The sequence below is a fragment of the Leptosomus discolor genome, chromosome 26, assembly GCF_034619465.1.
Source record: "Leptosomus discolor isolate bLepDis1 chromosome 26, bLepDis1.hap2, whole genome shotgun sequence".
Taxonomy (NCBI): Eukaryota; Metazoa; Chordata; class Aves; order Leptosomiformes; family Leptosomidae; genus Leptosomus; species Leptosomus discolor.
In genome coordinates, this window is record NC_141416.1 from 2,763,641 (window position 1) to 2,789,175 (window position 25,535).

Below are 25,535 nucleotides of genomic sequence, written 5' to 3' on the forward strand. Positions count from 1 at the left end.
ACCAAGACCAGTAAAACGTTAAAGGAAGCCGGTAAGTGAGAACCTGGGTCAGAAGCAGCAGGTGGAGGAGTCCTGCACCCCGGGCGCAGGGATGCTGGGAGTGGGACTTGCTGTCACTGCGATCCTGGAGAAATATTTCCCTCTTGTGGACAATCACAAACAGCCTCCAGGCAGGAGGGGGATGCTCCTGCCCCTCTGCGTGGCCAGCTCTCCCCAAGAGCGGGAGGGTGCCCCGGTGCTCCAGCCCCAGAGCAGCGTCCCGGTGGCACCACGGTGCAGGACGTGCCAGCTTCCCGGGGTGACCCCGTCACCCACTTCCCCACCCCCCCCTGGGTGCTGCCGGAGCTGGCGCTGGGCTGTGCCCGGCCCACGCAGCGTCGCTGCTGTCAGCCCTGATGGCCTTGACCCAGCCGACCCGGATCGGCGCAGCGTCCCTGGCCTCCCTTCCTCACGCTACCTGCAATCCTGACCTCCCTGCCCTAATCCTCCGCTCGGCACGCCCGCCGAGCTCCCTCCCTCCTTCCTGGGTGTGCCCGCACTCAGCACCCACTCCCGGCCCCGTGCCCGCTTGCTCAAGCCGCCCCGGCTCCACGGTGGGTGCTCTGGTGCACCCCGAGCCTCCTTGGCGCAGTAGGGCCCGCTTTGCTCCGTCCTCACGGGGGACGGGACGCCCCAGTGTGGGGCTGCTGCAGCCTGGCTGGCACCCCTCTCCCTGCAAAGCCCCAGAAGCTTGCAGCTACCCTGAACCCACCGCGCTGCGAGGCTCCTGGAGCTGGTTCTGGCTCCAGCCCTGACCTTGGGGAGCACCCTGCACCCTGGTCGGGGTGAGATGTGGTCCACGCATCCCCTCCAGCCCAGCATTGGGCTGGCGAGTGGCCCCAGCTTGGTAGGAAAGGCACGAGAAGCTGAAGCTTGGCCACAATCCCTGCCTAGGGCTTCCAGCAAAGTGGGTGTTCGGGCGCTTCGCCCCCACTTCTGCTCCAGGACCCAAAGCATCCGCGTGCAGGGTAAACCCTGAGCTGCCTCCCAGTTCCTAAACCTGCCTGCAAAGGCAGCGGGAAAGCACCCGCGCTCGGCTCGCACCCCTGCCAGGCAGCACACGCTTGAAACGGGGAGCAGACTGGTGCCTGGAGCACCTCCTCAGCAGGGTAAGCCTCGCTCCGAGTTGTGGGAGGTGGGGGAGAGCAGCAGGGGTGGGCAGGGAAGAACAGCCACCCCCACGGGGCTCTAGGAGCTCTGCACTGCTCTTGGGACTCCTGTGGGCTCGGTGCCCAGGCGGCACCCAGCCATGGTGCCCGGGAGCAGGGGAGGGACCTGGACGTTTCTCTTCCAGCCACAGACATAGAGGCAGCATCAGCATTTAATGTCAGAGCAGCAGAAAGCAGCAGTCGCCGTCTGTGGGATCCCCACCCCGAGGGGCACCGGTGACCCCAGCCCTCCTCCACATGCACGACACTCCCCGGCGTGGCTCACTCCTCCAGCTCGCCCGAGCGCCTGGCTCCGGCACGGGGCAGCGAGCGGTGAGCCACCTCCTCTGTGCTTCCAGGCCCGAGCCCTCGGGCGCTGGGGGGCTGCTCTCCTGGCCCAGCTCGGTTGGGCCCCTGGCCAGCCATGGGCATCCCAGCCCGGTCACTGCCGCTGCCACAGGTAGGTCTGGATGGAGCTGGCCGGAGCCACAGCCGCGATGAGGCCAACTGCATCTGCCAGCCCGAAGGTGACATTCTGCGGGGACCTGGAGGGCGAGGAGCCGTGGGCTCAGGCCTGGGGCAGCTCCCGAGCACCGTCAGTGCCCAAGGCTCAACAGGATGAGCCACAGGCACGGGCTGGCAGGATGGGGTCCCACGCTCATGGGCCGGGCTGCATCACTCACCGGTTCAGAACCACCACCACGACGGCACCGTCGGGGCGCAGGAAAGCTGTGTACTCCAGGTCTATCTTCTTGGACTCTTTGGAGGCAACAAGCCCCACGCGCTGGGAGCCCTCAGGGATGAACTTACTGCACAGGCACAAGCAAGAAGCAACCCCCGGCAGGGAGTCAGACCCCAGAAGAGCTCCTCTCCTGACAAACTTGCCCTGCTCCCCTCCCAAGAGGCTGCTACTGCCAACACAGAGCTGGAGCCCAGGCAGCTGAGAGAGTGTTGGGGGGCCTCAACCCACCTGAAGTGCCCCATGTGGTAAAACATGGGCTGTTTGTAGAAGATGCCTTCGCTAGTGTCCACGATGACGGGGCTGTCCACATAGTTCTTGACCCAGTTGGGGCCCCCCTCCAGGTCCAGGGCCAGGTTCCAGTCGGTCCAGCCGGCCACAAAGTGGTTCAGGTTCTGCAACAGGACAGCCCAGGCGTCTGCCCAAGGAGTGGGGTGCTGACAGGAGAGGGAACACGCCAGCAGCCCTCTCCAGGGCCCACGGTGCAGGGTGACACAGGGGCCTCACCGTCAGGATGCTGTGGCTGTACTGGTTCCCCCGGTCCCAGCAGCCCAGGATCACGTCCCTCTCCCAGAAGTGGGCTCCGATGGATGCCTCCGTGCCCAGGATGAAGTAGTCAGGGAAGAGCTCGTGAGTGGGCACCACCGTGTCCTTTATGGGACCGATGAAGTCCAGGTACCAGTGGATGCCGATGCCGTGGACGTAGCGAGCTGCCTCTTCATCCTCCAGAACCTGGCAAGGAGAAAAATCGACCGCGACTGGGTGTTGAGAGACCCCAGACCTCACGCTGCAGCACAGTGTGGCCGAGCTCTCCGTGGGGACACGCTGCACCAGCGGGACTGGGGCTCTGCTCCAGCTCACCACGCTGGCAGACCCCACGCCGCACTCACCACTTTGGCCCAGTGCGGGAGGTGGAGCCGGTTGTCGTCCAGGATGATGAGCTGGATGTCGCGGTGGGAGCTGTTGGCCAGTGCAGGGCCCAGGTCCTGGGCGATGAAGTCCCGCTGCTGCTCAGCCGTGAAGCCCAGGCACTGGAAGGGGTAGTTGTTGATCAGCCCGGCCGAGGGCTCGTTCTCCGCCGTCACCGCCCAGAAGGTCAGGTTGTGCTTGGCGTATTCGTCCAGGAACCTGGGCGCAGGGAGAGGGGTGAGCTAGGGGGTCTCCCCAGCGCAACCGCTGGGGATCCCTATGGCATCTCCCCCACCCCCTTGCCCCCTGTGCTCTTTACCGTACAAAATAGTTGGCCCAGGTCTTGTGGTACTTGTCCCCTGCCTGCCCCTTCAACGTGCCCTTCCCCACAAAGGACTCGCTGGTCTTCATCCAGGCTGGGGAGGTCCAGGGGCTGGCGTACAGCGACAGCGGCCGCTTGCTCATGGCCAAGGCTCGGTGCAGGAGGGGGATCTGCAGGAGGGGGCAGAGGGACCAGCTGAGCCGAGCCCCGGAGCCCCCACCCACACCCCACTCTGTTCCCTCCCACCGCTCGCCTTCAGCTTCGTGTCCTCATCTTGCAGGCTGAAGTGGGTGAGCTCGTAGTCGAAGGGAACGTCATCGTAGGTGTAGGCACGGAGGGAGAAGTCGCAACTGGCCATAGGGAGCCGGACAAGGTTGTACTCCAGCCCTGCCAGGCACAGTGGGGTGGGACAGGCAGAGGTGGGCAGCGGGACAGGTCTCCAAGCCCTGCCAGCGACCTGGCAGAGCCCGCAGAGTCCCTGTCACCATTCCTCCCACCTCCCCTGACGTTCTCACCTTCCTCAGAGAAGTAGGAGCGCAGCAGGTGATCCTGGGCTGTTTCTGGCAGCGAAAAGACGTTGATAGCGGCCGCATCGGTGAGGGAGCCGCCGAAACCCTTCACCTTCTGGTACCGCTGTGTTGTGTCCACGGTCAGGACAAGATCTGCAGGGAGGGAAGCCAGCGTGACGGCGGGTCACATGCAGGGTCCAGCCCGTCTCTGCCAGCTGCGGCGGGTACCTGGGGCGCGCAGGCTGCGCTGGAAGCTCCCCTCGCTGCGCTCCAGCCGCTTCCCGGCCTTGCTGCTCTCGTACTTGACGTAGGTGCCCGGGGCCGGCAGGACCACGGGGTCCAGCGTGTCGCAGTACGTGGCGTTGCAGACGCACACCATGGCATCGCGGCCGAAGTACTTGGGGCTGCAGGGCCGGGCGCCTGGGGGCAGGGGGGCACGGGCAGGGTGGGGGCAGCTGCCGGCTTGGGGATGCGTCCCTGCCAGAGCTCTCCCGCCCTCCCCGGGTGCTGCTTCTGCCCCCGCACCCCATCACCTCCCTGGGCACCCCAGTTCTGGTGCTGTCCCCAGGCTCCTGACCCTGTCCCAGGGCACGCTGGCACCCAAGCCACGCCGTCCCATTGCCACCCATGTGACGTCCCTGCACTCACCGCACCCCGTCACCTCCCCGGGCCCCCCAGCTCCGGTGCTGCCCCCGGGCGCCCCCCCGCCCCGCTGCCGCCCTCCTCGTCCCCCGCGCTCACCTGCGGCCCGGGGCACGGCCACCAGCACCAGCAGCAGCCACCGGCCCAGGGCACCGGCGGCCCCCATGGCCCCTCCGCGTCCCCCGGCGGGTCCCGGGACGCAGAGCCTGTGAGCAGCGGCACCGTCGAAGTCTCTCGTCCCCGTAGCACCCCGAGCCGGTCGCGACCGCGCTGAGTGCTCGACCTCCCCCGCAGCACCGGGCCCGCTGCCAGCCTCGCCTTTAAGGGCGCCCGGGCTTCCCGTCCCGCCCACGCCCGGGGCGCCGGTGCAGGAGCGGCACCGCCACTGGGCGGACCGGACCCGCGCCCCGCTGTCTTGCCCAACCGGGGCCTGGCCCTACCCCCGCGACGGTAACGGGGCCGCGGGCCCGGGGGAGCCGCACGGGTGGCGGGGGCCGTTCACCGCCCCCACCCCGCACCGGGTACCGCCCCGCCCCGCCCCGCTCCGCCCGCCCCCGGCCCGGCCGCCCCGCACCCACGGAGCCGCCACCGGCGCCCCAGGCGCCCGCCGCCCCGCCCCGCCCCGCCCCCCACGTGACCACCCAGCTGACCCGCTCGCCCCGCCCCTTCCCCCGGCGCCACCGGCCCCACGGCCCCGGGCGGGCGGCGACCACTTTTATTCGGTCTCTAGCGAGGGGCAGCGCGGCTGCGAGCGCCGCGGGACCGGCCCCGCGACGCGTCCCCGGGAGCAGCCGGGACCCCGGGGCGGCGGCGGGGATGGGGATGGGGGGGCGGGGGGTGACCGGGCGGGAGAGAGGCACGGCCAGCGCAGGGGACCGGGCACCGGGCACGGCCGGTGTGGGGACGGGGCTGAAGGGACTGGACAGGGGACAGGGCAGGGACAGGCACAGCCAGCACGGGGACAGGCGTGGACGTTCCGGGGGACAGGCACGGCTGGCACAGGGGACAGGGCGGGGGACAGGCACGGCTGGCACAGGGGACAGGCACAGCTGGTGCAGGGGACAGGGCAGGGGACAGGCTCGGCCAGCGCAGGGGAGCGCAGGGCAGGGAACAGGCACGGCCATCCCAGGGGACAGGCACAGCTGGCACAAGGGACGGGGCAGGGGACAGGCACGGCCGTCTCGGCCCCCCAGCAGACACCCCAGGGGACCAGCCCCTCGCCCCAGCCCCGCCTGGGGAAGGGGCCCAACAGAGGCCCCCCAGGGCGGCGGCGCAGGACCCAGCCCCGCCGGGGCAGCAGCAGTGTCCGAGCAATGTCCGAGGGCCCCGGCCCAGAGCAGGACCCCTCTCTCCGCCCCGGGGCACCGGGAGGGTCCCCACGGAGGCTGTGCCACGGGTGGGGGAGCGCTGTCAGAGGACGCTCTCCTTGCAGGTCCCGCTGAGGCTCCGCGGGCGGCTGCGCTCCAGCCGGCGGGTGGACAGGAGCCGTCGCAGGGACGAGGTGGAGCTCAGGTCCCCGCAGCTCTGCAGGTGGATGCCTTCGTTGGGCCTCTCCGCTCCCGGCCAGGCGCTCCAGGGAACCTGCAACCCCACGGGGACAGGCTGCAGCCGCACGGCCGGCACCCCTGCCCATGCCACCCCACGTTCACCCGCCCCTCCTGACAGCCCACGCTGCGGGGGAAGCCGGGGCAGGAGGGCAGGGGTGGCGAGGGATGGCAGAGGTGTGCATCATGCGCGTACGCTGTCATTAGGGACGGGCTTGTTCCCATCAGGGCTTCCCGGGCTGCGCAAGGTCTCCAGCATTCCCATAAGCCGAGGCCGGGACATCCCAGCAACTGTCTCCGGGATGCGGTGACTCAAGGACAAAGCCAAAGCCATTGCGACACGCACGACTTCCCCACTCGTGGCTATGGGGGGACCAAGGGGAAGAGGCTGCCACACCAGGAAGGGCTGGGCAAGGACAGCGCCGCAGGAAGGAGGCTCTGCCTGCAGCCGGGGTGCCGACACCATGGGGTGCACGGCAGGGGAACGGAGACCCTGGAAGGGCCAGCGTGGAGATGCCAGTGGGGACCGGAGGGAGGGAGAGGGTGTGAATGGGGCTCCCTGGGAAAGAGGATCTGCCCCTGTCCCCTGGGGTACCGTGGCTGCCGGAGCCCACCTGCTTGTGCCCCTGGGAGCTGTGCCCGGGCACCTCCACGCCAGCTGCTGGGCTGCGCTTGGGTCTCTGCAGGAACCTGGCCACCAGCCCGCGGGTGCCCCGGCAGACCTTGAGGTCCCCCAGGGAGCGGGTTGTCGTCTTCGACAGCTGCTGTGTCACTTTCTTGGAGGGCAACGGCTTGCTCTTCCCCACCGAGCTGGCCCGGAGCAGCCGGGGGGAGTCACAGTGCGAATGGCGGAGCAGGCAGGCCTCCGAGCACAGCCCTGCAGAGATGCTGCCATGAGACACCAGGACAGTGCTCTTGACGGGAGCCAGCCCCGCAGCCCCCCGGGGGTCCTGCCATCTCCCCTCCCCAGCCAGCAGGAGCGGTACCAACGTGGGTCTCAATTGTCCCAGCCCCAACGGGGTGAGCCTGATCCCCAAAGGGCTACAGAAACACTTCCCCCATCTCTTTGTATATCCCAGTACATCCCAGTGCCCTGACCTGCATCCGCAGAGGAGTTGGACACGGCGTCCTCCAGTGCTTTGGTATAAAGTACTTCCCTGAAATCTGCTGGGAGCAGAAAGCCCTCAGGTTTTGGCAGCACCCCGCACCGCGGTGTAACCCCCAGCACCAGCCCAGGCAGCATCGCCCACCCGGCGCCCCCCTCCTCCCAGCCCAGCAGCACCCACCTTCTCCCCCCCATTCCCCTGGTGCAACCGCCCGCCTCAGGCTGGCCCTAATCCTGCCTGGCCACGGAGAAACGCGGCCAAAACCTGCGGTGCCCACTGCCCACACCCCATGGACACTGCCGCATGCACGTCCCCATCCCGACAGCCACCGCCACCTACCAGCATGGCCGGCCGTCAGGACGCCAGGGTCACTGTGGGACCTCACGAGCGGGTGCTGGCTCAGCCCCGGGGCTGGGGACGGGGGACAGGAGGTCTCGCTGTTGCGCCGCGGATGGCAGAGGCGCCCGGCGTTGGGCCCTGCAGAGCGGCCGCCCCCGCGTCCCTGCAGCGAGCCCTTCTCCTTGAGGCGCACCTCGGGGAAGCAGGGCCCCACGCAGCGGGCCAGCCCCTCCAGGCGATTGCAGCTGTGGGTGACGGCTCCCCCCACCAAGATGCCGTCGTGGCCGGGCTCCGCCGTGGAGCAGGAGTAGGAGCGTTCCCCCCGCACCCGGGGCTGCGGCGTCTCCTCGAAGGGTCCCTGCAAGCCCAGCGTGGGGCTGCGCGCGTGGTGGCTGCACTGCACGCAGTCCACGCTCAGGCAATAGTCCGCGCGGCTGCGCTGGATGGAGCGGAAGAGGACGTAGTCGACGGAGCGCATGGAGCCCTGCAGCTCCAGCAGGCACGAGTCCTCCGAGGGGCTGCTGTCCCCAGGGATGTCCATGATTTCGGACATGATCAGGGACCCGCTGTCCATGGACACTGCAAGGAACGGAGCGGGTGTGAGCAAAGAGCTGCCGGGAAGGGCCAGTCCCCCCACAGCCCCTCTCCCATCCTGCCGATGCTCCAGCCCAAGGTGCGTCGCCGGGGGCCGCTCACCTTCTCCGCTGAGCACGATGGAGGGGACACGGTCGCAGGTGCAGGCGTGCGAGCCATCCGTCAGCTGCGAGTCAAACAGGGTGGCCTGTGGGACGGCACGGTCAGGGCACAGGCAGAGCAGGAGCCGAGCCCTGCCTGGCCATCCCCTGCCCGCGGCCCCCCGTCTCCCACCTGGCTGTCTCCCCGCAGCCCCATCACGGTCTCGTAGGAAGGGGGGAAGTCGGTCGGGTAGAGGGGCACAGGGCTGTCCATGGAGCCGTTGTAGGTGATGCTGCAGAGGCAAGAGCAGAAAAGCCCCCTCAGGTGGGACAAGCCCTGCTTGGGGGCAAATAGGCCTGCTGCTCCTGTGCCACAGTGGCCCCGCTCCACCGGCCTTGCTCCCAGCCTGGTACCTCTGTGCGTCGGTCTCGGAGCTGCAGGTGTACTCAGGTGGATAGTAGGGGGGGGGCGGCACAGGGGGCACAAACTCCTCGAAGTCTATCATGCTCTGCAGAAAGGTGTCGGGGGGGGACGTGCATTCCAGCGTCATGGAGCTTGAGCGCTGGGGAACCAGCTGCAGGGAGAGAGGAGAAGAGAGAGCTGAGACCCGCTGCCCCCAGGGGATGCACATCCTGGGCCTTAATCCACACTCGGCTGGGGCCAGGTCCTACCCTGGCACCCTGGGGCGCTCCCAGCCTAGGAGTGCTGATCCCCAGCCCCTTCTGCTCCTGAGCCAGGACTCACCACATGGACAATGTCGAGGGAGAAGATCTGGATGCAGCACACAACAGCAGAGAGCGTGCAGATGATGGTGGAGAAGACGGTCAAGCCGCAGACACTGAAGAGAAGGTCCTGGGGAAGAGTGGGGTGAGCTGTGGATGCCCGCAGAGCACAGCAGGGTGCACAGCTGCTCCCCAGGGAGCCCTTGCCCCCCACAGGTCCCCCACCTTGAGAGCCACACGGATACTTCGGCAGTCGGGGTTGGGGAACATGGTCAGCATCTCGCTCTGCTGGCTGCAGGAGGCAGGCAGGGGCTCCGAGCGGGCCTGGCAGCAGACACACGAGTCCCTCTCCTGGGGACAAGGAACACCGTGAGGGACCTCCAGATGCTGTGCTCTCCCCCGACAGCCACTGTCACGTCCTGCCACCAGATCACAGCTCCCCGTGTCTCCAGAGCCCTGCAGCCAGGGACGAGCCATGCTCCATTCCCTGGGTGCGCGGGGGCACCGTGGCAGCCCCCCAGCCAACCTCACCCTCTCGCAGGCCTCCAGGGACTTCACCAGCTGCGCGTTCTGGCAGGACAGGATGGACCCAGCAAGGCTCAGCATGACGCCCAGCACCGATAGCAGTGTGAAGAAGGTGATCTGCAGCAGGGAGGAGAGGGGCTGCCAGCCGGGCAGGGCTGCAGAGCAGGGAGCCAACCCATGCGGCTGCATGGCCGGGGGCACACGGGGCTCCTCGGCCCCCTTGTGCTGCCCTCCCCATCCTGACACCCCGCCTGCAGAGGGGTACCCCCCCCCAACACCTACCACCAGGGTGAGCGGCCGCTTCCAGGAGACGATGCCAACGAGCCCAGACAGCGCCAGCTGCAGGCACACCAAGGCCAGGGGTGAGGATGGGGAGGGGTCTTTGCCAGGCAGTGGGGCCCAGAGCAGCCCCTGCCTTTGGGCAGAGCCCCCCCCAAGCCCTGCGAGCCCAGAGCCGACCCAGGAACAGCAGGGCCATGGGGGCACAGCCCCAGCAAGCTGCAAGCCGGGAGAAACTGCTGATTCAGGGCACTGGAGAGCCTGGGGACTGCGGGCAGCTCTGTTCTAGGCAGGAAACCTGGGCCAGGATCCATGCCACAGGGTCGCCACGAGGGCCCCAGGGTCTGGCAGGGTCCTGCCCTCGCCCCATGTACGTAGCAAGGCAGAGCACCCCGCCGCTTGGCTCGGGAGCAGGGCAGGGCTTCCCGGTCCCCCGCCCTGTCACCACTGCAGCACCCCACGCACCCCTCCTTGCCTGTGGGCTTCACAAACCCGTGCAGGGTTCGTCCAGAAGCTTGTCACCTCAACGCGGCCCCTGGTTAGCCCCCCCGCACCGCCCCGGGGGTCCCCATCCCTCACAGAGTCACCCTGGGGAAACCTTTGGGATTCTCCCACAATGCACCGCGGCAGCCACAGGCAGAGGGTGGGGGAGCAGCGGGGCTACACTCCCCTGGGACCGGCGGCAAATTCAGCATCCAGGGAGCCGTACGGACCCGGCCGAGCTGGTCTGTGCCGGCCCCATCCGCACGCTGTCCCGGCCCCAGACTCACCGAGAAGCCCGCCCAGGACGGGCAAGATTGCCGGATCTTGGTGGAGGGCGTGATGGTGGCGGCCACCAGGCTGAAGGTGACGATCAGGACGCCCAGGATGACTTGGATGAAGCCCAGCACCAGCAGGATCTGCAGCCAGGTCCGCTGGACGCGGAGGTGGGTGAGGCTGCGGGACGTGCGGCCGGTCAGCGAGCGGCTGGAGTCGCTGGGGGAGGGCATGGCTGCCCCGGGCGGCGAGCGGGGACAGCCGGCGCCAGAGCCCCGGGGCAGCCGGCGGCACCGCGCCAGGACGGGGCCGGCCCGGGCGAAGCAGGAACGGACGCTCTGCGGGAACGGGCCGGGCTCCACCTTTCGCCTCCTGGAGGATGCTGACGGCGGCTCTTCCCTGCCCCCCGGGAGGGGGGCTCGGGGCAGCGCCCACGGCCCCGCGGGACCCGAGGCCGCCAGAAGCTCCGCGAAGTGTCCTGGAAACCGAACCAGCCTCACCGGTACCTTCGCATCCCGGCCGGAGAGCCGGCCTAGAGCTCCCGGCCGGAGGCAGAGCGCGGTCCCGGGGCTTCCTCCTCTCTCGCTGACCCTCGAGCACCGGGCCCCCGCCGGGGGATCATGTCGCCCTGCGGAGGCCGAAAACCGCCGCCCGGGACGCGGCTCCCGGGCCAGGCCGCCGGCCTCCGGGGCAGCGCCGGGAGACGGGAGCCGCGGGCCGGGCAGCGGGCGGGGGTCCGGCCGCCGCCGCCGCCCAGGAGCATCCTCCGCGGGCGGCGGGTCCCGCTGCCGGCAGCGCCCCCGGCCCCGGCGGCTACCGGCGGGTTCGCCGCCCCGTTCCCCCCAGCCCCGGCCCCGCGCGGAGCGGCTGGCGGGGACGCCCGGCCGGCGGGATGCTGCGCGGAGCGCGGCCGGGCATCGCCCCCCCGCCGAGCCTCGGCGGCGGCCTCCGGGATCCCCGCTCGGCCGAGGCCGGTGCGGCGGGGCCGCAGCCCGGTGGCCGCGCCCGCGGCAGGCGGCGGAGCGGGCGCGCCCGAGGGGCAGAGCAGCTCCGGACACGCTCCCCGCCGCCGCCCGCACCCCCGGCGGCAGCTCGGGCCGCGCCCGCACCGGGGCCGCCCCTGCGCGGCACGCCGGGAGCTGTAGTCCGGCCCGCCCCACCGGGAGGCTGCGGCCCCGGCCCCGGCGCCCCCCTCCCGCTCCCGGCTGTCGGCGCACGAAGGCGGCGGAGGCACCGAGTGAAACTTCATTTATTCCTTAAATAAAACCTGAAGGCGGCTTCGCGCGGGGCACAGCGACACAGGGGGAGGCCGCGGCTGGAGCAGGGACCCCCCCGCCGCAGCGGGACCGGGCAGAGCCGCTGCACACGCTGGCCCCCCTGCCCCCGATGAAGGCACGGACCCTCTCGCCAGCCCAGGAGCAGCAGGGACAAACCCGGGAGCATCGGAGAGATGGGGCAAAGCAGAACTCATGAGAACCGGCATCCCCGGGATCCCCGAGGCCACTGGCCCAGGGGACAGGGGACACCAGGGGCTAGTGGGGAAGACACACGGCACATATGGGGCAGCGCTGCGCGCAGGGACCAGCTCGGCCCCCAAGAAGGGAGGAGGGCAAAGGCCCCCGGGGCAGGGACAGGCTCTGGGTGGAGAGTGCTGGAGGGAAGTGAGGGGTCACTGGCCCCAGAGTAGACAGAGAGGAGGAAGAAGCTGTTCACCCCCTCCCTGGAGGGGAGGAGGGAGGGGAGGAGGTACCAGGATCCCTCCTCAGTGCCCAGTCCGGCTTCAGGGACCACTCTGTGCCAGTCCCGGGCAGCCGCAGCAGGAAGCCCCCCCAGCAGCACATGCACCACCACCGCCTGCCCCAGGCCTGCCCTCCTTATCCCTGTGCCTGGAGCAGGCTCAGCCCAGCACAGGAGAGAGGGAGAGGACAGGGGAAGGGACTGGAAGGGGGCTGCCTGCCAGCTCAGCACCGTGGGGACAGAGCAAGCCCTGGGGGGGGGACAATTTTCTTGGCAGAGAATCAGGCCCCATGTCCCAGGAAAGGCAAGCAACAGCCTCCAGGGAAGAGCCGGCCCCTGCACACCCTGGGACCAGGCACGAGGGGAACCCTTCATGCATCACCAGGTGAGGAAACAGGAGAGCCCAGGGTAGGGGAGCAGCTGTTTCTGTCCCTGTCATGCGGCTGGAGGGGGCTCCTGCCCCCAGCAGCTGGTGCTGGAAGGGAAGGCGACGACAGGCACAGGGCTTGGCCACAGGACCTCCCACCCCACTCCTTCCCCAGTCCGCTGAGGGGAGGGGACCAGCATAAACCAGAACAGCCTCCATCCGTGAGGAAAGGGGTTAGAGCAGCAGACGATTCAGGCACCAGCACTTCCAAGCTGGGATGAGGCAGCCTCTGACAGCTGATGCAGACACACGGGGATCCAATGAAAAGTGCAACTTGGATTTCCTCTTCCTTAGAAAGAGCCCACGTGCGATGAGAAGCCGGGGCCCCCGCCCAGCTACGGTGCCCGGAAGGCGTTGGTGGCAGCACCGGCGGCAGCATTGGCCGCCGCAGTGCGCACCGCCTGGTTGGAGAAGACCCCCGCAGCAAACTCCTCCTGCGCCTTCTGGAAGCTGGCGCCTGTCCGGCGGTACAGAGAGTGGATCTGGAAGAGAGGAGCAGGCTCGGGGTCAGGGTTGTGCCTCCACGCCTGCCAAAACCCACCCTCGTCCTCCCAAAGTGGCGCTTTGGCCCCGAGGCTTGGTCCAAACTCACCTTTTTCAGCATAATAATGCCCAACACAGCCACTGCTGTGAAGAACAAGGACACCAGGATCATCATCACAGCCACCGCCGTGTTCTTCCGCAGCGCTATCAGGCTCAATATCCAGCCACTGCAAAACAAGAGGCAGTTGCCCACAGGTTCCCTCTCCCCCACCTGCCTCCTCCCTTTCTGGGGTACTCGGAAGGCCAGAGCTCCCCAGAGTCAGCACAAAGCGCACCTGAACCCCCAGTTCGGTATGCCGATGGCCTGCAGCACGTACATCACATTCTGGGCAAAGAAGACGAAGAAGAAGACAAAGAAGTTGAACGAACTGTCACTCCTGGGAGAAAGAGACAGGTGAGGTTAGGCCACAGAGAACTCTCAACCCTCCGTAAAGCAGGGGACACGAGGAGAACGCAGAGGTCAGCGCAGAATTGCCACGTCCCCCAGCCCCAAAGACCACAAGGAGCCGGGACACCATCGGTGCCCCACTCTGGGCAAGGGCCTGTTCAAGTGAGCGGCCCAGTCTCCCCAGCGTCAAGCACCGGCCGCGCAGCCACCCCACCCCGCTGCTTCGCAGGCCTGGAAGCTCAGGCAGATACACACCTGAAAGCTTTGTACATCGGCCTATACCAGCAGACAAAGGAGCAGGGCGTGTAGAGGAGAGCCCAGAGAATGGAGAGGCCGAACCCCGAACCGGATGAGGGCTCCACGCAGAACCAGGCCAGCGAGGACAAGAAGTTCAGGAAGAGAGCAATGGTACTGGCTGAGGGAGAGGACATTGGTCAGGCAACCCCAGTGTGGCTCCCCCCTCCCCACACCAAGGGCTCATCCCCCCAGGACCCGGGCACCACGTGTTAATCGCGACCCCTCCAGAGCAGCAGCGTTCACTCGCACGCAGGACGCTTGTTCCTCTACCCCCTCCCAGGATCTGCCCTTCGGTTTCCCCCAGGGACTCACCCATCCAGAGATAATACATGGTAGAAACGGTCTTCTGGAAGTCGGCAGGGATCTCCACAGGGATGTCTTGGTAGAAGCATGGCTTCACCGGGCAAAAGGACGGCAACGGGGGCCAGTTGTTGAGCCTCGCTGCAGAGGGAAGGAGGCGAGAAGGAGAGAGCAGCAGCGGCCGTGCAGGGGGGCCCGAGGGGAAGGCGGCCGCCGTCCCTCCCCCGCCCCGCGGGCCACTCACTTGCGGCGCCACCGAGGGCCGCGTTCTGCAGCTCCCTCTCCCGCCGGTCCAGCTCCTCCGCCTTCCGGTTCAGCTCCTCCTGCCGCTTCAGCAGCTCAGCCGTAGCGGCTGCCGCCGAGGCCTGCGAGGGAAACGCAGGCCCTGGGGCTCCCGCCTTCTCCCCTGGCCCGCCCCGCGGCGGCCAACCGGCTGCCTCCCCCCGCCCCGTACCTGCGTGTCGTAGGAGCCGTAGTTCCGGGGCTCCGTGGGGCTAGTTTTCCGCGGGAGCTGCGCGGCGGCCTGCGGCGGGGCCATGCCGGCCACTGGCAGGGGCGGCGGAGCCGCCGATGGGGCCTGGTACGGCGGCGGCGGCTGCAGGAAGAAGAGGGGACGGTGAGGCGGCGCTCGCTACGGGGAGGGCCCCAGCCGCCGGGAAGCGGCCCCGCGAGCCCGCCCGCCTCACCGCGCTGCTCTCGAAGGGGTTGTAGGCGTCCAGCGCCGTGCGCTCGGGGCCGGGCCGGGGCTGCACCGCCGCGGGGTCCTGCAAGAGACGCGGCCGGTGTGAGGCGGGGACCGGGGCCGGGCTTTCCGCCGCCCCTCCCCTGGACGGGACACACCTGGAAGGGGTTGTCCGGGAGCACCGCGGGGCCGCCGCGCTGGGCCATGGCCGGGCCGGGACCGGGACCGGGAGCTGGACCAGGGCCGCCGCCGCCGCCGCCTCACACCCTCAGCCGCCGCCCCGCCCCGCCGCCGCCGATTGGCCGCCGCACCGTGACGTCACCGGCACCGCCTGCGGCTCTGGGGAGTCCCACTGCAGGGGGCCTCTGCGCACGCGCGGGGCCGGGTCGGCCCGGGCGGAGGCGAGCACGTGATGCGGCCCCATGGCCCAGAGTCACGTGTCGGCGTATTCCCCCCCCTTCCCCCCCCCCCGCGCAGGGCCCGCCGGGAGCGCGTCCCCATGGCAACAGCATCCCCATGGCAACGCCGGGCCGGGGCCAGGCCTCTCCGCCGGCCGGGCCCCATCGCGGCTCCCGGTGTCCCATCCCAGGGCCGGGCCCACAGGCCGCCCCCCCGGTTCCCCCCCGGTCCCCCCATGCCCCCCGGGTTCCGGGTGCCCCGCCGGGGCCGGCTCCTCTCCCCAGCGATGGCTCCGTTCAGCTCGGCCTACCACGACAGCAGCCCGCGGGAGGCCTCACGTCCAAAGCCCTCGGCTGGGCTCCCACCGCTTACCGGGACGGCCGCGGCGCTGTTCGCCTCCGGCCCGCGCGGAACCCCCCGGGCTTTGCCCGCCGGGAGGCGAAGGGGGGGGTGCAGCGGAGCAGCTGTTTGGCTGAGCCGGCCCGAACGAGCCCCACAGCAGGCCCCGTGGAAGTAAAACCACCAGGGAGGAATCTGTGGCACGAGCAGCTTGGGGAATTTGACTGTTGTGTCTCCTGGACTAGTTATTTATAGGGATTCCTGACTCCACCGACTACCAGCTGCACTGGACAGCACACGGACACCCCTCCCGAGCAGGGATTCCTCAGCACCCCGCGAGCAGCACAGGACGTCTGTCTGTACCTGCCCCAGCTCTCAGGGCATAGCAGCAACCACACCTCCCTGCTAAAGATACTCTGCAGCCCCTGAACACAGATTTACAGTCACACACGAATCCCTGAGCTCCCACTTCAAGCCAGGCAGCTGGCCCCTTGAGAGCCCTGCTCTCTGCTGGGGAAGCAAAGCTGTGGAGTCAGGTTTTGGACACCAGTGTGGGTTACTTTTTTTTTAAAGCCTGAGGCAGACTGCAGGTATTTACTCAATCTTAATTCTCTTCCAGTCTCACCTGGGGGCTGGCTACACACGCAGCAGGACGTGGCCTTCCCCTGCTCTCGCTCCCTGGCACATGCTCCCTGGCTGGCTGCTGCTCAGCTGAGCGACACTACAGGGGGCAGGTGAAAGCTTCCAGCCCAAGCTCTTTAAGTCAGGATCACAAGCTCATGAAGATCACTCAATGTCACCCCTCCTTAGGCCACCACACTAACTCCAGGTGAAGCTGGACTTTTCCTTTATCCCTCTGCGGGATGACAGTCTGCCAGAGCCAGGACACAGTCTGCCACAGACAGATGGTGCCACAGCAAAGCGATAAGCTCCTGAAGAACAATGCATGTGCCTGCTCTGTTAGTGACACCACCCCAGCGAGACTCTCCCAGACACACTGGCAAAGCGCCTACCCAGAGCTGCCGTCAGGTCTGAAACGGCCCAGCGCTTCCCGGGGAAAAGTCCAAGCTGAGGCCCCGGTCCCGCTGCAGAACTGGCAAGAGCCAAAAAGGCACAGCCGGCCCCTGGGATGTGTCTGACGGCCGAACGTGGGCATCCAGACACCCATCCTCCACCAGCCATCACACACAGCCACTGCCCCACCCCATCCAGGGTGCCAGAGGTTTCTCTAAAGAGAACACGTATCTTGAAGCACCCCCCGTCCTCCTTTTCCTATATCCCACCTCTGTACTGATCACAGGGCATGACGAAAGCCAGGCTGTGTTTTGGGGCTCCCCTCCACCCCACAAGTACCTGCTCGGGTCCAGCTGCAGCCTTGAGGGTCAAAAGCAGCTCGTACCCAGCGCAAGCTCAAGACACTAAGCCAGCACCCAAGTTTGGGAGCAGGGGTGCAGGCAGACAGAGCTGGCTTCAGGACTGAAGTTAACCTGGACCACAAAGTACCTCTCATCCCACGAGCAGATGCCCCTTCCTTCCCTCTGCAGGGTGCAGCACACAGCCGCCGCACAGCAGGAGCACAACCGACCGGCAGAACAGCCCAGAGAGGGGCTGCTGCTGGTCCCAACCCAGCCCAGGTGGTTTATCCACTTCATATTTATTTTTCACAAAGACTGTACAAAATTCTTATAAAATTCTGGTGTGGGGATGGGCTATGACATTGATCCAAAAAATAATTCCCATGCAGTCCCACCAGTTTCATAACTTACAAGGAAACAGAGAAGCTACGGAGAGCTGCGAGTCCTGGAGTATTTACAGCGAGGAGGGCAGGAGAGAACAGGAGACAAAGCAACACGTGAACAGAAGTATTTACAATATGGACATACAGGCCCCCTCGCCTCACGTCACGGCAGCAGCAACAGCAGGAGGTCGGGCCCGGGGTGCTCAGAGGCCGATATAGAATATGGGCTATTTACAGTATCTCACATATTAACAGTTTTACAAATGGGTCCAGGGAATTCTTCTCATGTATATAAAAAAAAAAAGCACCAAGTGTCTGAATAGAAATCACGCAGGCCTCCACGGGGGCTAGAATCTGAGGGCAGGCTGGCACCTGTGGCGTCACCGGCTGATGTCTCTGCTAGAGTCCCACATTTTTGTGCTCGGCTCCACCTCCAGCATGTCAAAGAAGGGGTGCTTGAGGGCTTCGGCCAGGGTGATGCGCTTGGACGGCTCGTACTCCAGCATGCTCTCGATGAGGTCAAAAAGGCGGTGATGGTCCTCGGCCTCGGAGGTCAGGTATCGCTGGGGAGATGGAGGGGAGAGGTTAGGGCTGAGGATGCTGCACCCAGTCCCGGTGGTGGTACATTCCCTGGGCTGAATGGCTAAGCTGGGGGAAGACTGGTTTGTTCAGACCGTCACTCGTCCTAGAGCTGAGCTCTGCGCCGCTTTACCAAGCACCGAGTTTTCCCACACACAACCCCCCCGCCATCCTTCCCAGGCACTTCCTGAGGTCTCCATGCCCTCCTCCTCCTCCTCCTCCTCCTCCACTTCAGATTAAGCTCAGGCTGCTGCAGTCTGGGACAGCCAAGGCTCCTTCGGGAAGACACTGGTCTGACCCTTTCGGTGGCCCAACCTTGCCCACAGAAGAATCTTCCCAACTGGGGCAGGCACTACAAGACCCTGCAATGAGAGAAGGATAAAGCAACCGGGTGCTCCCGCCCACCCCGCCTTACCCGCAGCGGCTTGCAGTTTTCCCTAACATAGCGGCCAGCGGAGGTGTTGTCGTCCCAGTCCAGGCGGCCGTGGTAGAAATATTTCTGCTTCCTGCCAGAGCAAGAGGTGGGAACAGGTTACAGCCAAGCACCACACCCCTTGCAGCAACAGCCACGTGCCGGCCCCGGCAGCGTGTGCTACTCGGGACACCGCAGCAGCACGGACAAGTGGCTCAGGAGGCAGCGTCAAAGCTTGATCCCTCAGAGAGCGCCGCTACTCGGGAAGCGGGAGAGGGCTGTGGTGCCCAGCCAGCCTTCCTTACCTCGTCTTCCGGATCATCCGAGAAGGAATTGGCCCCAAGATCCTCTCCATCATGGCCAGGTGCTCCCGGTTGTCATGTGTCTGAGAGAGAGAAACGTAAAGGGAAGGCATGGAACCGATTCCAGTCGCTCTCCCTCCAGCCCTGGGTACTCCCTCATTCAGAACCCCTTGCTGGGCAAAACCTCGGTCGTCTCTACAAGACTGCAGTGATGGAGGGAACCCCACCAGTCCCAGAGGCTCCTGGCTGTACTGGGAAACAGCCAGCATCCTCTTTCATCACTTGTGAGGTAGCCATACAGCATACAGTTCTCACCTGAAACAGGGTGAAACCCACATAATACTCAAAGATGATGCAGCCAATGCTCCACACATCACAGGGCTGGCTCCAGCCAAGCTCTAAAAAACAATGTTTTTTAAATAAAAGATCCAGTTATGGCCTAAGATTCCAAATTCCTCTCCCTCACCCCTTCAAAAACAAACAACTGGAAAAACCATTCCCACTCCAGCCAAGCTCCTCATACGCTGGTGGCAATATACACCCCCGCTGGCAGCAATGCCAAAACACCAACTTGTGAGTCGTTGGCCCTCCCAGAAAACAGCACTGTGGAGTGTGTTAAATAAAGCACTTCTCATCTGCCAGGGTAAACCCAGGACAGCTCCTGAACGATACGGAGGCAAACTGCTCCCTATCCCAGCAGGCAGCACCCAGCACCCTCGAGGCGAACGCCCGCCTCTGCAGAAAGACCAAGCGGTACCTACCCAGGATGACTTCTGGAGCCCGGTAATGCCTGGTGGAGACAATCGTGCTGTGATGCTCGTGATCAAACGTAGCGCTGCCAAAGTCCACCACCCTGATGGCCGTGCTCTTCACGCTCCGCTCATCCCGCTTCTACGTGAGGGAGAACGGAATCAGCTACTCGGGAGTTTCGAGATGCGGACGTGGCCCCTTCCTTACCCAGCCGAGGCTTTGCCACAGGCACCAGGGAAGGGGAAAGCTTCCGAGGGCGCAGCCGTGCCGGCACGGCCCCCAAACAAACCCTCACCACCTGCCAGGTGAGCCTGTGCTCCCTACAGCTCACAGACTACACAGGCAGCTCACACAAGATGCAGGCCCCAAACGTACTCGGTCGACCCCGTGTCCCCCAGGGCCATGTTCCGACTCCTCCCACCTGCGGATACGCTGAAGGCCACCACGAACCCAAGAGAAGCCCTCTGACACACGGCAGCGCTGTTACCTTCTCCAGGTTATAGGAGAGCTCGTAGTCGGAGTTCACGAAGAGGATGTTCTCCGGCTTGAGGTCAGTGTGGGTGAGTTTGTTGTCATGCAGAACTGAGGAAGCAAACAGAGTCAGGGTGAGCAGCAGAAGCAAAGAGAGGCTGCGCCCACCCGGAGAGCGAACATCCTTAGTTTGGTTTGATCCTACCAGCACCAGTTCAGCCCCCATTTAGAGCTGGGTGCGAACAGAGAGGCTTGTCCAGACCGAGACGCTTCAGCAGAAGCACAAAGATTTATCCTCTCCATCACCAGAAGGTGGAGGGGGGTGGATAGTGAAGTGCCCTGAACCACTGCCAGCCCACACGCTCAGAAAACATTACGATCAGCCAAACGAAAAGGCTTCGCTCCAAACACACGTTCACTGCTGGAGGGGCAGGAAGGCTCGGTCTCACAACGGGCACAGCGGCACCGCAGCAAAAACTCGCCGCTTTGGGCCACCCGCTGCAGAACCAGCACGGATACTGGGAGCTGCACAGCTCCCCAGGTCGGACAAGGACCCGCGGCGAGAAGAGCAGCGAGCACTTACATTTCACAGCCTGGCACACCTGGTAGGCCATGTGCCGTACTTGGTGGATGGGGTAAGGCAGATAGTTGTTGTCCTTCAGGAAATCAAAGGTGCTGAGCCCCAGCAGCTCGAAGGAGATGCACATGTGGCCGTGGTAGTCAAACCAGTCAAACATCCTGACGCAAAGACTGAGAGGAAAATTCTGATTCGGGACAGATCTGCACACACCGCTCGGCGATGTTATCCCTCCCCCAGCCCCATCCTCGGTCTGTATCCCACAGCAAGTCTCCAACGGCTACGATCGAATTCGGTCACACGACGTCAAGCGCCTCTCTCATCCCATCCCCGCGCTAAGGCGATGCTCGCCCTTCCCTTGCAACACCAAGAGCACACACACTCACTTCGTGTTCTCGGGATCCTTCTCGTTGATTTTCTCCAGCACGTTTATTTCCAGCCGAGCAGCCTCTTTGTATTTTTCTACGTTTTTAATGATTTTGAGAGCCACGCGTGCACCACCCCTGGGGGAGAAACAGGACGACAGCACAAGGTCAGCCCCGGGCCGAGTCACGGAGCCTGTGTCCCGAAACAGGCCTTCCTGAACCAGCCTCGTGTTGTGCAGCACAGCCTTCCCCCACCCCTGCTCCGGCCAGCAGGCGGCTGTCACTACGCAGAGCCCACCATAGCAGTGCCTCTTCCCTCCCTCCGACAGCCCCGCAGCTCCCCCAGACCCCTCTCCAACGCACGGGTGACCCACGAGGGTGAGGGCCCAGCCCAGCAGAGGAACCCTGGAAACAAAGAGACTCATTTTTCACCCCCAGGCTCCCACGTGAAGCACCAAAGGCTCCCTCGCCGGCTGTGCTCCCTCTTCTCCCCCCCTCACCGCCACGTCCCTCCCCGTCCCCGGCGCAGACATACCTCCGGTGATCGATGCACTGCACCACTCTGCCGAACGTGCCCTCCCCTAAGGTGCTAATAATCTCATCTGGGAGGGAGAGAAAGAAAGGAGGGGGGCAGGTGAGAGGGTGAGCACGACCTGGATGCAGCGCATACACAAGGCAGAGGAGAATGCATTGCAACACCTAACCTGCACACAGCTTGAGAGGCCGGAGCAGCGGAAGGCTGACACCGGCTGCACAAGGCAACTGCCCTCGTTCCCTAGCACTTCAGTAACAATACAAAATATAAACGTAGCTTTAACAAAAGGGGAAGGAAAAGGAGAGGGTTTCTCTTTAATAAACAATGAAAATAAAATGAAACAGAAAGATAAGACAGATCTGCGACTGCGATGGGAGCTTAACTAGAGAGCTAAATTATGTTACGATTTGGCTGTACATCTTTCTTGTAGCCAGTCGCCGACGCGATAGATCAGATGCCCCTCGTCGTCGTCCTCCACACTCTTGGCCCTTCTGCTGCTCTGTCGACTCCGCTGCTGGCCCAGGCAGACAGGGAATTCATCATTCACCAATCAGATTTTCAAACCAGCGCAGCAGCCAGCGTCACGCATTGGTGGGTTTGGGAATTCACATGGTTGTTTGAGGAGGGGTTGCAGGAGGAGATTCCCAGCCAATTCATACGGCACAGAGGAATATATAACGATAGGGATATTGCAAGGGAACATGTCAAGATACAACACACTAGCTCAGAAAAGAAAAAAACAGTTTGCTTTTTGTTGTAGCAAAAAAAGAAAAAAAAAAGAAAAAAAAAGAAAAAAAAAAAAAAAGAACCTACAAACAGCCCCACCCGAACCAGTGTGAGAGCAGAGATGGTCAGAACAAGGGCTAGCTGGAAGGGGCCAGCTGCTCTCGCTCCTAGGGGAGCTCGGAGAGGAACGGCACTGGCCTTCGGGTCCTGGATAATGCCGAGAGCGCACGCCGAAGCACAGCTCTGCAGCCGGGCGCTCCGTGGCCGTGGGGAGAGGCTCACTTGAGCCCCGCAGCAGCCACTGAGGAAAGGCAGCAGAAGGCAGGTGCTGGGAAGTCCTGCACAAGCAAAGGGCCAGGCTGCCCCACACAGGCACTCCCCAACCCATTCCAACAACCACCCACATAGCTTCCCCCAGCCCCAACACTCAGAAAAAAAGATGAATTCAGAGATTTCAGAAGCAACTCTCAGTACAACGATCCATCCAAAAACCAGAGAGAATTTATGAGTGACTGCCTGGGGGAAGATGTGGCACTCCTTCCTAGACCCTCCCCCAAAGAAGCTGATCCTGGAAGGACTAACTTCCAGGCGAGAAGCAGAGGCTCAACAGGGAATAGGGACAGCCTGGGATGAGGCAGATAAGAGGTTTATGCCAGAGAAGAGAAAATTCCTGCCTTCAGTTCTTCAGCTAAGTATCCCCGCACCTGGGAGCAACCAGCCAGCAGAGCTGGGACCCAAATCCAGCCCACAATCCCATCCCTGGACATACAGCCAGAACAGACCAGACAACACTAAGAGCTCCACACACAGAGCAGAGAACGTGTCTGGGGTCTAACGGAAGTGGAAGGTGAACAGCAGAACAGACAAGAAGAGAAAGCCAGGGACACTGCTGGGAAGAGCCTGTGACGGTTGCTGCCTCCACCTGGATCGACCAGTCCACAAGCTCTACTCCTTTGCAAAGCCCCTCGCACGACACCCCACGTCAGCTGGGCCCACCCAGAAGGGTCCTGCTCTGACGCAGGCCCGAACCCCGGGAGACGGGAGCCTTCCTGCCCCAGAACACAGGCCCGAAGCAGGGACCGTGGGGACCGAGCCGCCTGCCGCAGGCAGACCGAGCTCTGCGGGACCAGGATCAGCTGAACGTTCGCCGTACGAACCTCGCACCAAAGGCTGCTGGGCGGGGGCTCCCACCCGGCTCCTAACGAGCCCCACCGGACAACAGCAGCGCTCTGCGGGGATAAAGGAGCCGAGCGCCGCAGCACCACCCCGGGGGGGACACGCCAGCCTCACGAGGCACGCCTGTCCTCCTCCCACCTCCGAGCGGGCACTGCTACGAGAGGGTCCGAGCCGCCTGCGCCCAGCCGGCACGGGGCAGCCACTGCCGAGGCGCACGAGGACTGCGGACAGAACTGCTGCCTGCACCAAAGGCTTTCTACGCATTTCTCAAGCTGAGTCCGAGAGGGCGTTAGAAAGGGAGTTTTCTACTTACCCAGCTCGCCACCTGGGAGAGAAAGGTTACAGGGGAGGCCCAGCACAGCAGGATACTCACCGATGAGGAGCGACTAAAGGACCGGCTGCGGCGCCGCCTCCGCCTGTGCTTACGCCGGCTGCTTTTGCAGCTCCGGTAGCTGCCCTCGCGGTCCCGGGAGCGTCGGTACTCGTAGGAATGACGGTACTCGGGTTCATAGTAGGCTTCCCCTCGCTCGCGGCTGTAATCGTTCCGCCGGTAGCTGTCACAGTAACGCCGGTCGTAGGCCCTCCTGTCCGCTGAGTGGTCGTCGTAGCTGGGGAGGGGAAGCGCGCCGAGGGGACTCGGTTACCGACACCGCTCGGGAAGTCGCAGCTCGGAGCACAGGAGGCCACCCAGAAGCTGGGCTGACCGCAGCCGCCGCTGGCCGAGCCGCAGAACCGCCGCGGGGTTTGAGGCGCCGCCTCGGCTTTGCAGACTCACCTCCGGGATCGGACGTGGTAACTGTCCTCCCGGCGGTGCCGGCGGTCACGCTCGCTGCTGCTCGATCGTGACCGCGTCCGCCGTCTCTTGTGCTTGCGACTTCTGTAGCGCTCGTGATAGCTGCCTCGGCTGCTGCGCTCCGACGAGCGGTACCTTCTAGAGTGAGGCATCTGCACGGACAACAGACGGGGATGAGGCAATTGCAAGGGAGAGGAACAGGCTGTGCTCGATGGGGTTCCATTCTCCAGGTTACTTTTCCCTCTTCACGCCCATCTCTACTGACTACAGCTCCACGAGCAGCCTTTGCACCTTCAGGGCTGCTACCTTCTCTCTTTAAACTAACACGCTGCCCGGGAAGAAAAGAAGCACCACTAAGGAAAACCGAAGGAAGGTGAAATGAAGCTCAGGATATCACCGGTGCTTGGCCCAAAGCCCTTGTGCACCAGTACTGGAGACACTCAAGCAGGCAGCTCCTGAAGAGATGTCTCTGGGTTGCTGCCAAGCAAGCAACACCTACACTTCCCACTGCAAGTGGGGAGGGCCCTACAGCATCCAAGGAGCAAAACCACGCTTTCCATGTGCAGAGACGTTAACGAAGCCTTGTAGCCCCCACCTCAGAGGAAAGCAGCGCTCACATCTACCTCTCTGCGGGGATGCAAGTCAAGAGGGGAAGGAGAAAATCCCTTGGCAGTAGGGCATGCTGGATCCCAACCCTGAAGCGCTACTTTGTAGGACCTTGCTCCCATTGCTGCACTTCACCCTACAGCTCTCAGACAACCCCCACACGTATTTTGGTTCTGAAGCATCAAGCAGCTCAATCTGCCCCATCCCCACAGGCAAAAAGCTGGAGCTCCCTTTGTCCCGCAGACCCCCCACCGACCACTTCCCCCCCGGAAGGGTACACTCGCACACCCAGCTGCCTCCCCGCACCTTACAAGGAGGGCTACCAAAAGGCAAAACCGCCCCCCGGTGATGCGGTGACCTGGGGGCACGGGCTCGTTACACCCTCCAGGGCAAAGCCGGGCTCTGCGGGGCGCCGAGCACGGTTCCCCCCGGTTGGGCAGCTCCGCAGCCGGGTCTCGCTGCGCCCAGGGCAGGCGCCGAGCACAGCACCAGGGCGCGCTTCCAGCCTTTAATTAGAGGCCGCCCGTGAAGCCGACGCTGGCGGCCCGCCAAGGCCGGGCACCCTCTTCACAAGCCCGCACCGGAGCGTTTGGCAGCAGCTCTGGAACCGGTTTGGGGACGATGATGGCGGCCGCGCTCGCTGCCCTGCTCCGCCGCCGCCGGGTGGGGCCTCCCCCGTGCGCGGGCCCGCGCCCAGCGCCAAAAGCGGAAGCACCGAGGCCGCGAAGCGAGGGATGGGGCCCGCACACCGGGAGAGCCCGGGCCCGAGGGAAGGGGCGCCGAGGTGGTAACCGCCCGCCCCGGGGCCACAGGGCCCGGCCGCGGCCTCCTCGGCCCATCCGGCCCCGCCAGCGCCCCCCACCTCCGAGAAACGCCCGGGCCGCCGGGCTGCGGTCGCGGCCCCGCGAAGAGCCGCCGGTCCGGGGCTGCCCCACACGGCCCCCGGGCCGCCCCCGCCAGGCACGGAGGCCGCGGCCTACCCCCGCCCCGCCCCGCCGCGCCCCGCGCCTCACCGTCCTCGCAGCCAGCCCGGTGCGCTTGTCCCACAGGAAATCCGTGATGGCGGCCGTGGGCCCCCGGGAATCCCGGGCCCCGCTCCAGCTGCTCCGGCTCCGCCGCTCGCTGCCGCCGCGCCCCGC

The 25,535-nt window shown here is 65.2% G+C and overlaps 4 protein-coding genes across 6 annotated transcripts; all 4 read right to left on the reverse strand.

Annotated features, from left to right (window-relative positions):
* Positions 1-1,629: 1,629 nt before the first annotated feature.
* Positions 1,630-4,474, reverse strand: GBA1 (glucosylceramidase beta 1). The gene is made up of 10 exons (XM_086478300.1): positions 4,408-4,474; positions 3,895-4,086; positions 3,673-3,819; positions 3,411-3,544; positions 3,155-3,327; positions 2,817-3,054; positions 2,434-2,658; positions 2,158-2,321; positions 1,871-1,996; positions 1,630-1,732 (listed from the first exon to the last, which is right to left on the reverse strand). Exons 1-10 carry the CDS (start codon positions 4,472-4,474, stop codon positions 1,630-1,632), a joined length of 1,569 nt encoding a protein of 522 aa, XP_086334426.1.
* A 1,244-nt stretch (positions 4,475-5,718) lies between these two features.
* On the reverse strand, positions 5,719-10,487 carry ENTREP3 (endosomal transmembrane epsin interactor 3). Of its 2 annotated transcripts, none has more exons than XM_086478491.1 (12): positions 10,269-10,487; positions 9,502-9,558; positions 9,226-9,336; positions 8,920-9,045; positions 8,717-8,824; positions 8,386-8,546; positions 8,165-8,264; positions 7,994-8,078; positions 7,298-7,876; positions 6,950-7,016; positions 6,467-6,776; positions 5,719-5,889 (listed from the first exon to the last, which is right to left on the reverse strand). In XM_086478491.1, the coding sequence occupies exons 1-12, from the start codon at positions 10,485-10,487 to the stop codon at positions 5,719-5,721; spliced, it is 2,094 nt and encodes a 697-aa protein (XP_086334617.1). The 2 variants fall into 2 exon arrangements, with proteins under 2 accessions (XP_086334617.1, XP_086334618.1); XM_086478492.1 differs by having other exon boundaries at positions 6,467-6,729; positions 6,951-7,019.
* Positions 10,488-12,485: 1,998 nt separating this feature from the next.
* SCAMP3 (secretory carrier membrane protein 3) lies at positions 12,486-14,834 on the reverse strand. Its single transcript, XM_086478283.1, has 9 exons — positions 14,787-14,834; positions 14,633-14,710; positions 14,401-14,541; positions 14,191-14,311; positions 13,959-14,087; positions 13,605-13,764; positions 13,237-13,338; positions 13,011-13,128; positions 12,486-12,900 (listed from the first exon to the last, which is right to left on the reverse strand). The coding sequence occupies exons 1-9, from the start codon at positions 14,832-14,834 to the stop codon at positions 12,754-12,756; spliced, it is 1,044 nt and encodes a 347-aa protein (XP_086334409.1). The 3' UTR covers positions 12,486-12,753.
* A 2,167-nt stretch (positions 14,835-17,001) lies between these two features.
* On the reverse strand, positions 17,002-25,479 carry CLK2 (CDC like kinase 2). 2 transcript variants are annotated; one of them, XM_086478280.1, is made up of 13 exons: positions 25,410-25,479; positions 23,773-23,942; positions 23,371-23,605; positions 21,513-21,606; positions 21,096-21,162; positions 20,582-20,698; positions 20,202-20,368; positions 19,635-19,729; positions 19,159-19,288; positions 18,713-18,795; positions 18,401-18,480; positions 18,099-18,189; positions 17,002-17,667 (listed from the first exon to the last, which is right to left on the reverse strand). In XM_086478280.1, the coding sequence occupies exons 2-13, from the start codon at positions 23,940-23,942 to the stop codon at positions 17,485-17,487; spliced, it is 1,512 nt and encodes a 503-aa protein (XP_086334406.1). In that variant the 5' UTR covers positions 25,410-25,479; the 3' UTR covers positions 17,002-17,484. The 2 variants fall into 2 exon arrangements, with proteins under 2 accessions (XP_086334406.1, XP_086334405.1); XM_086478279.1 differs by having other exon boundaries at positions 21,513-21,609.
* Positions 25,480-25,535: the final 56 nt, after the last annotated feature.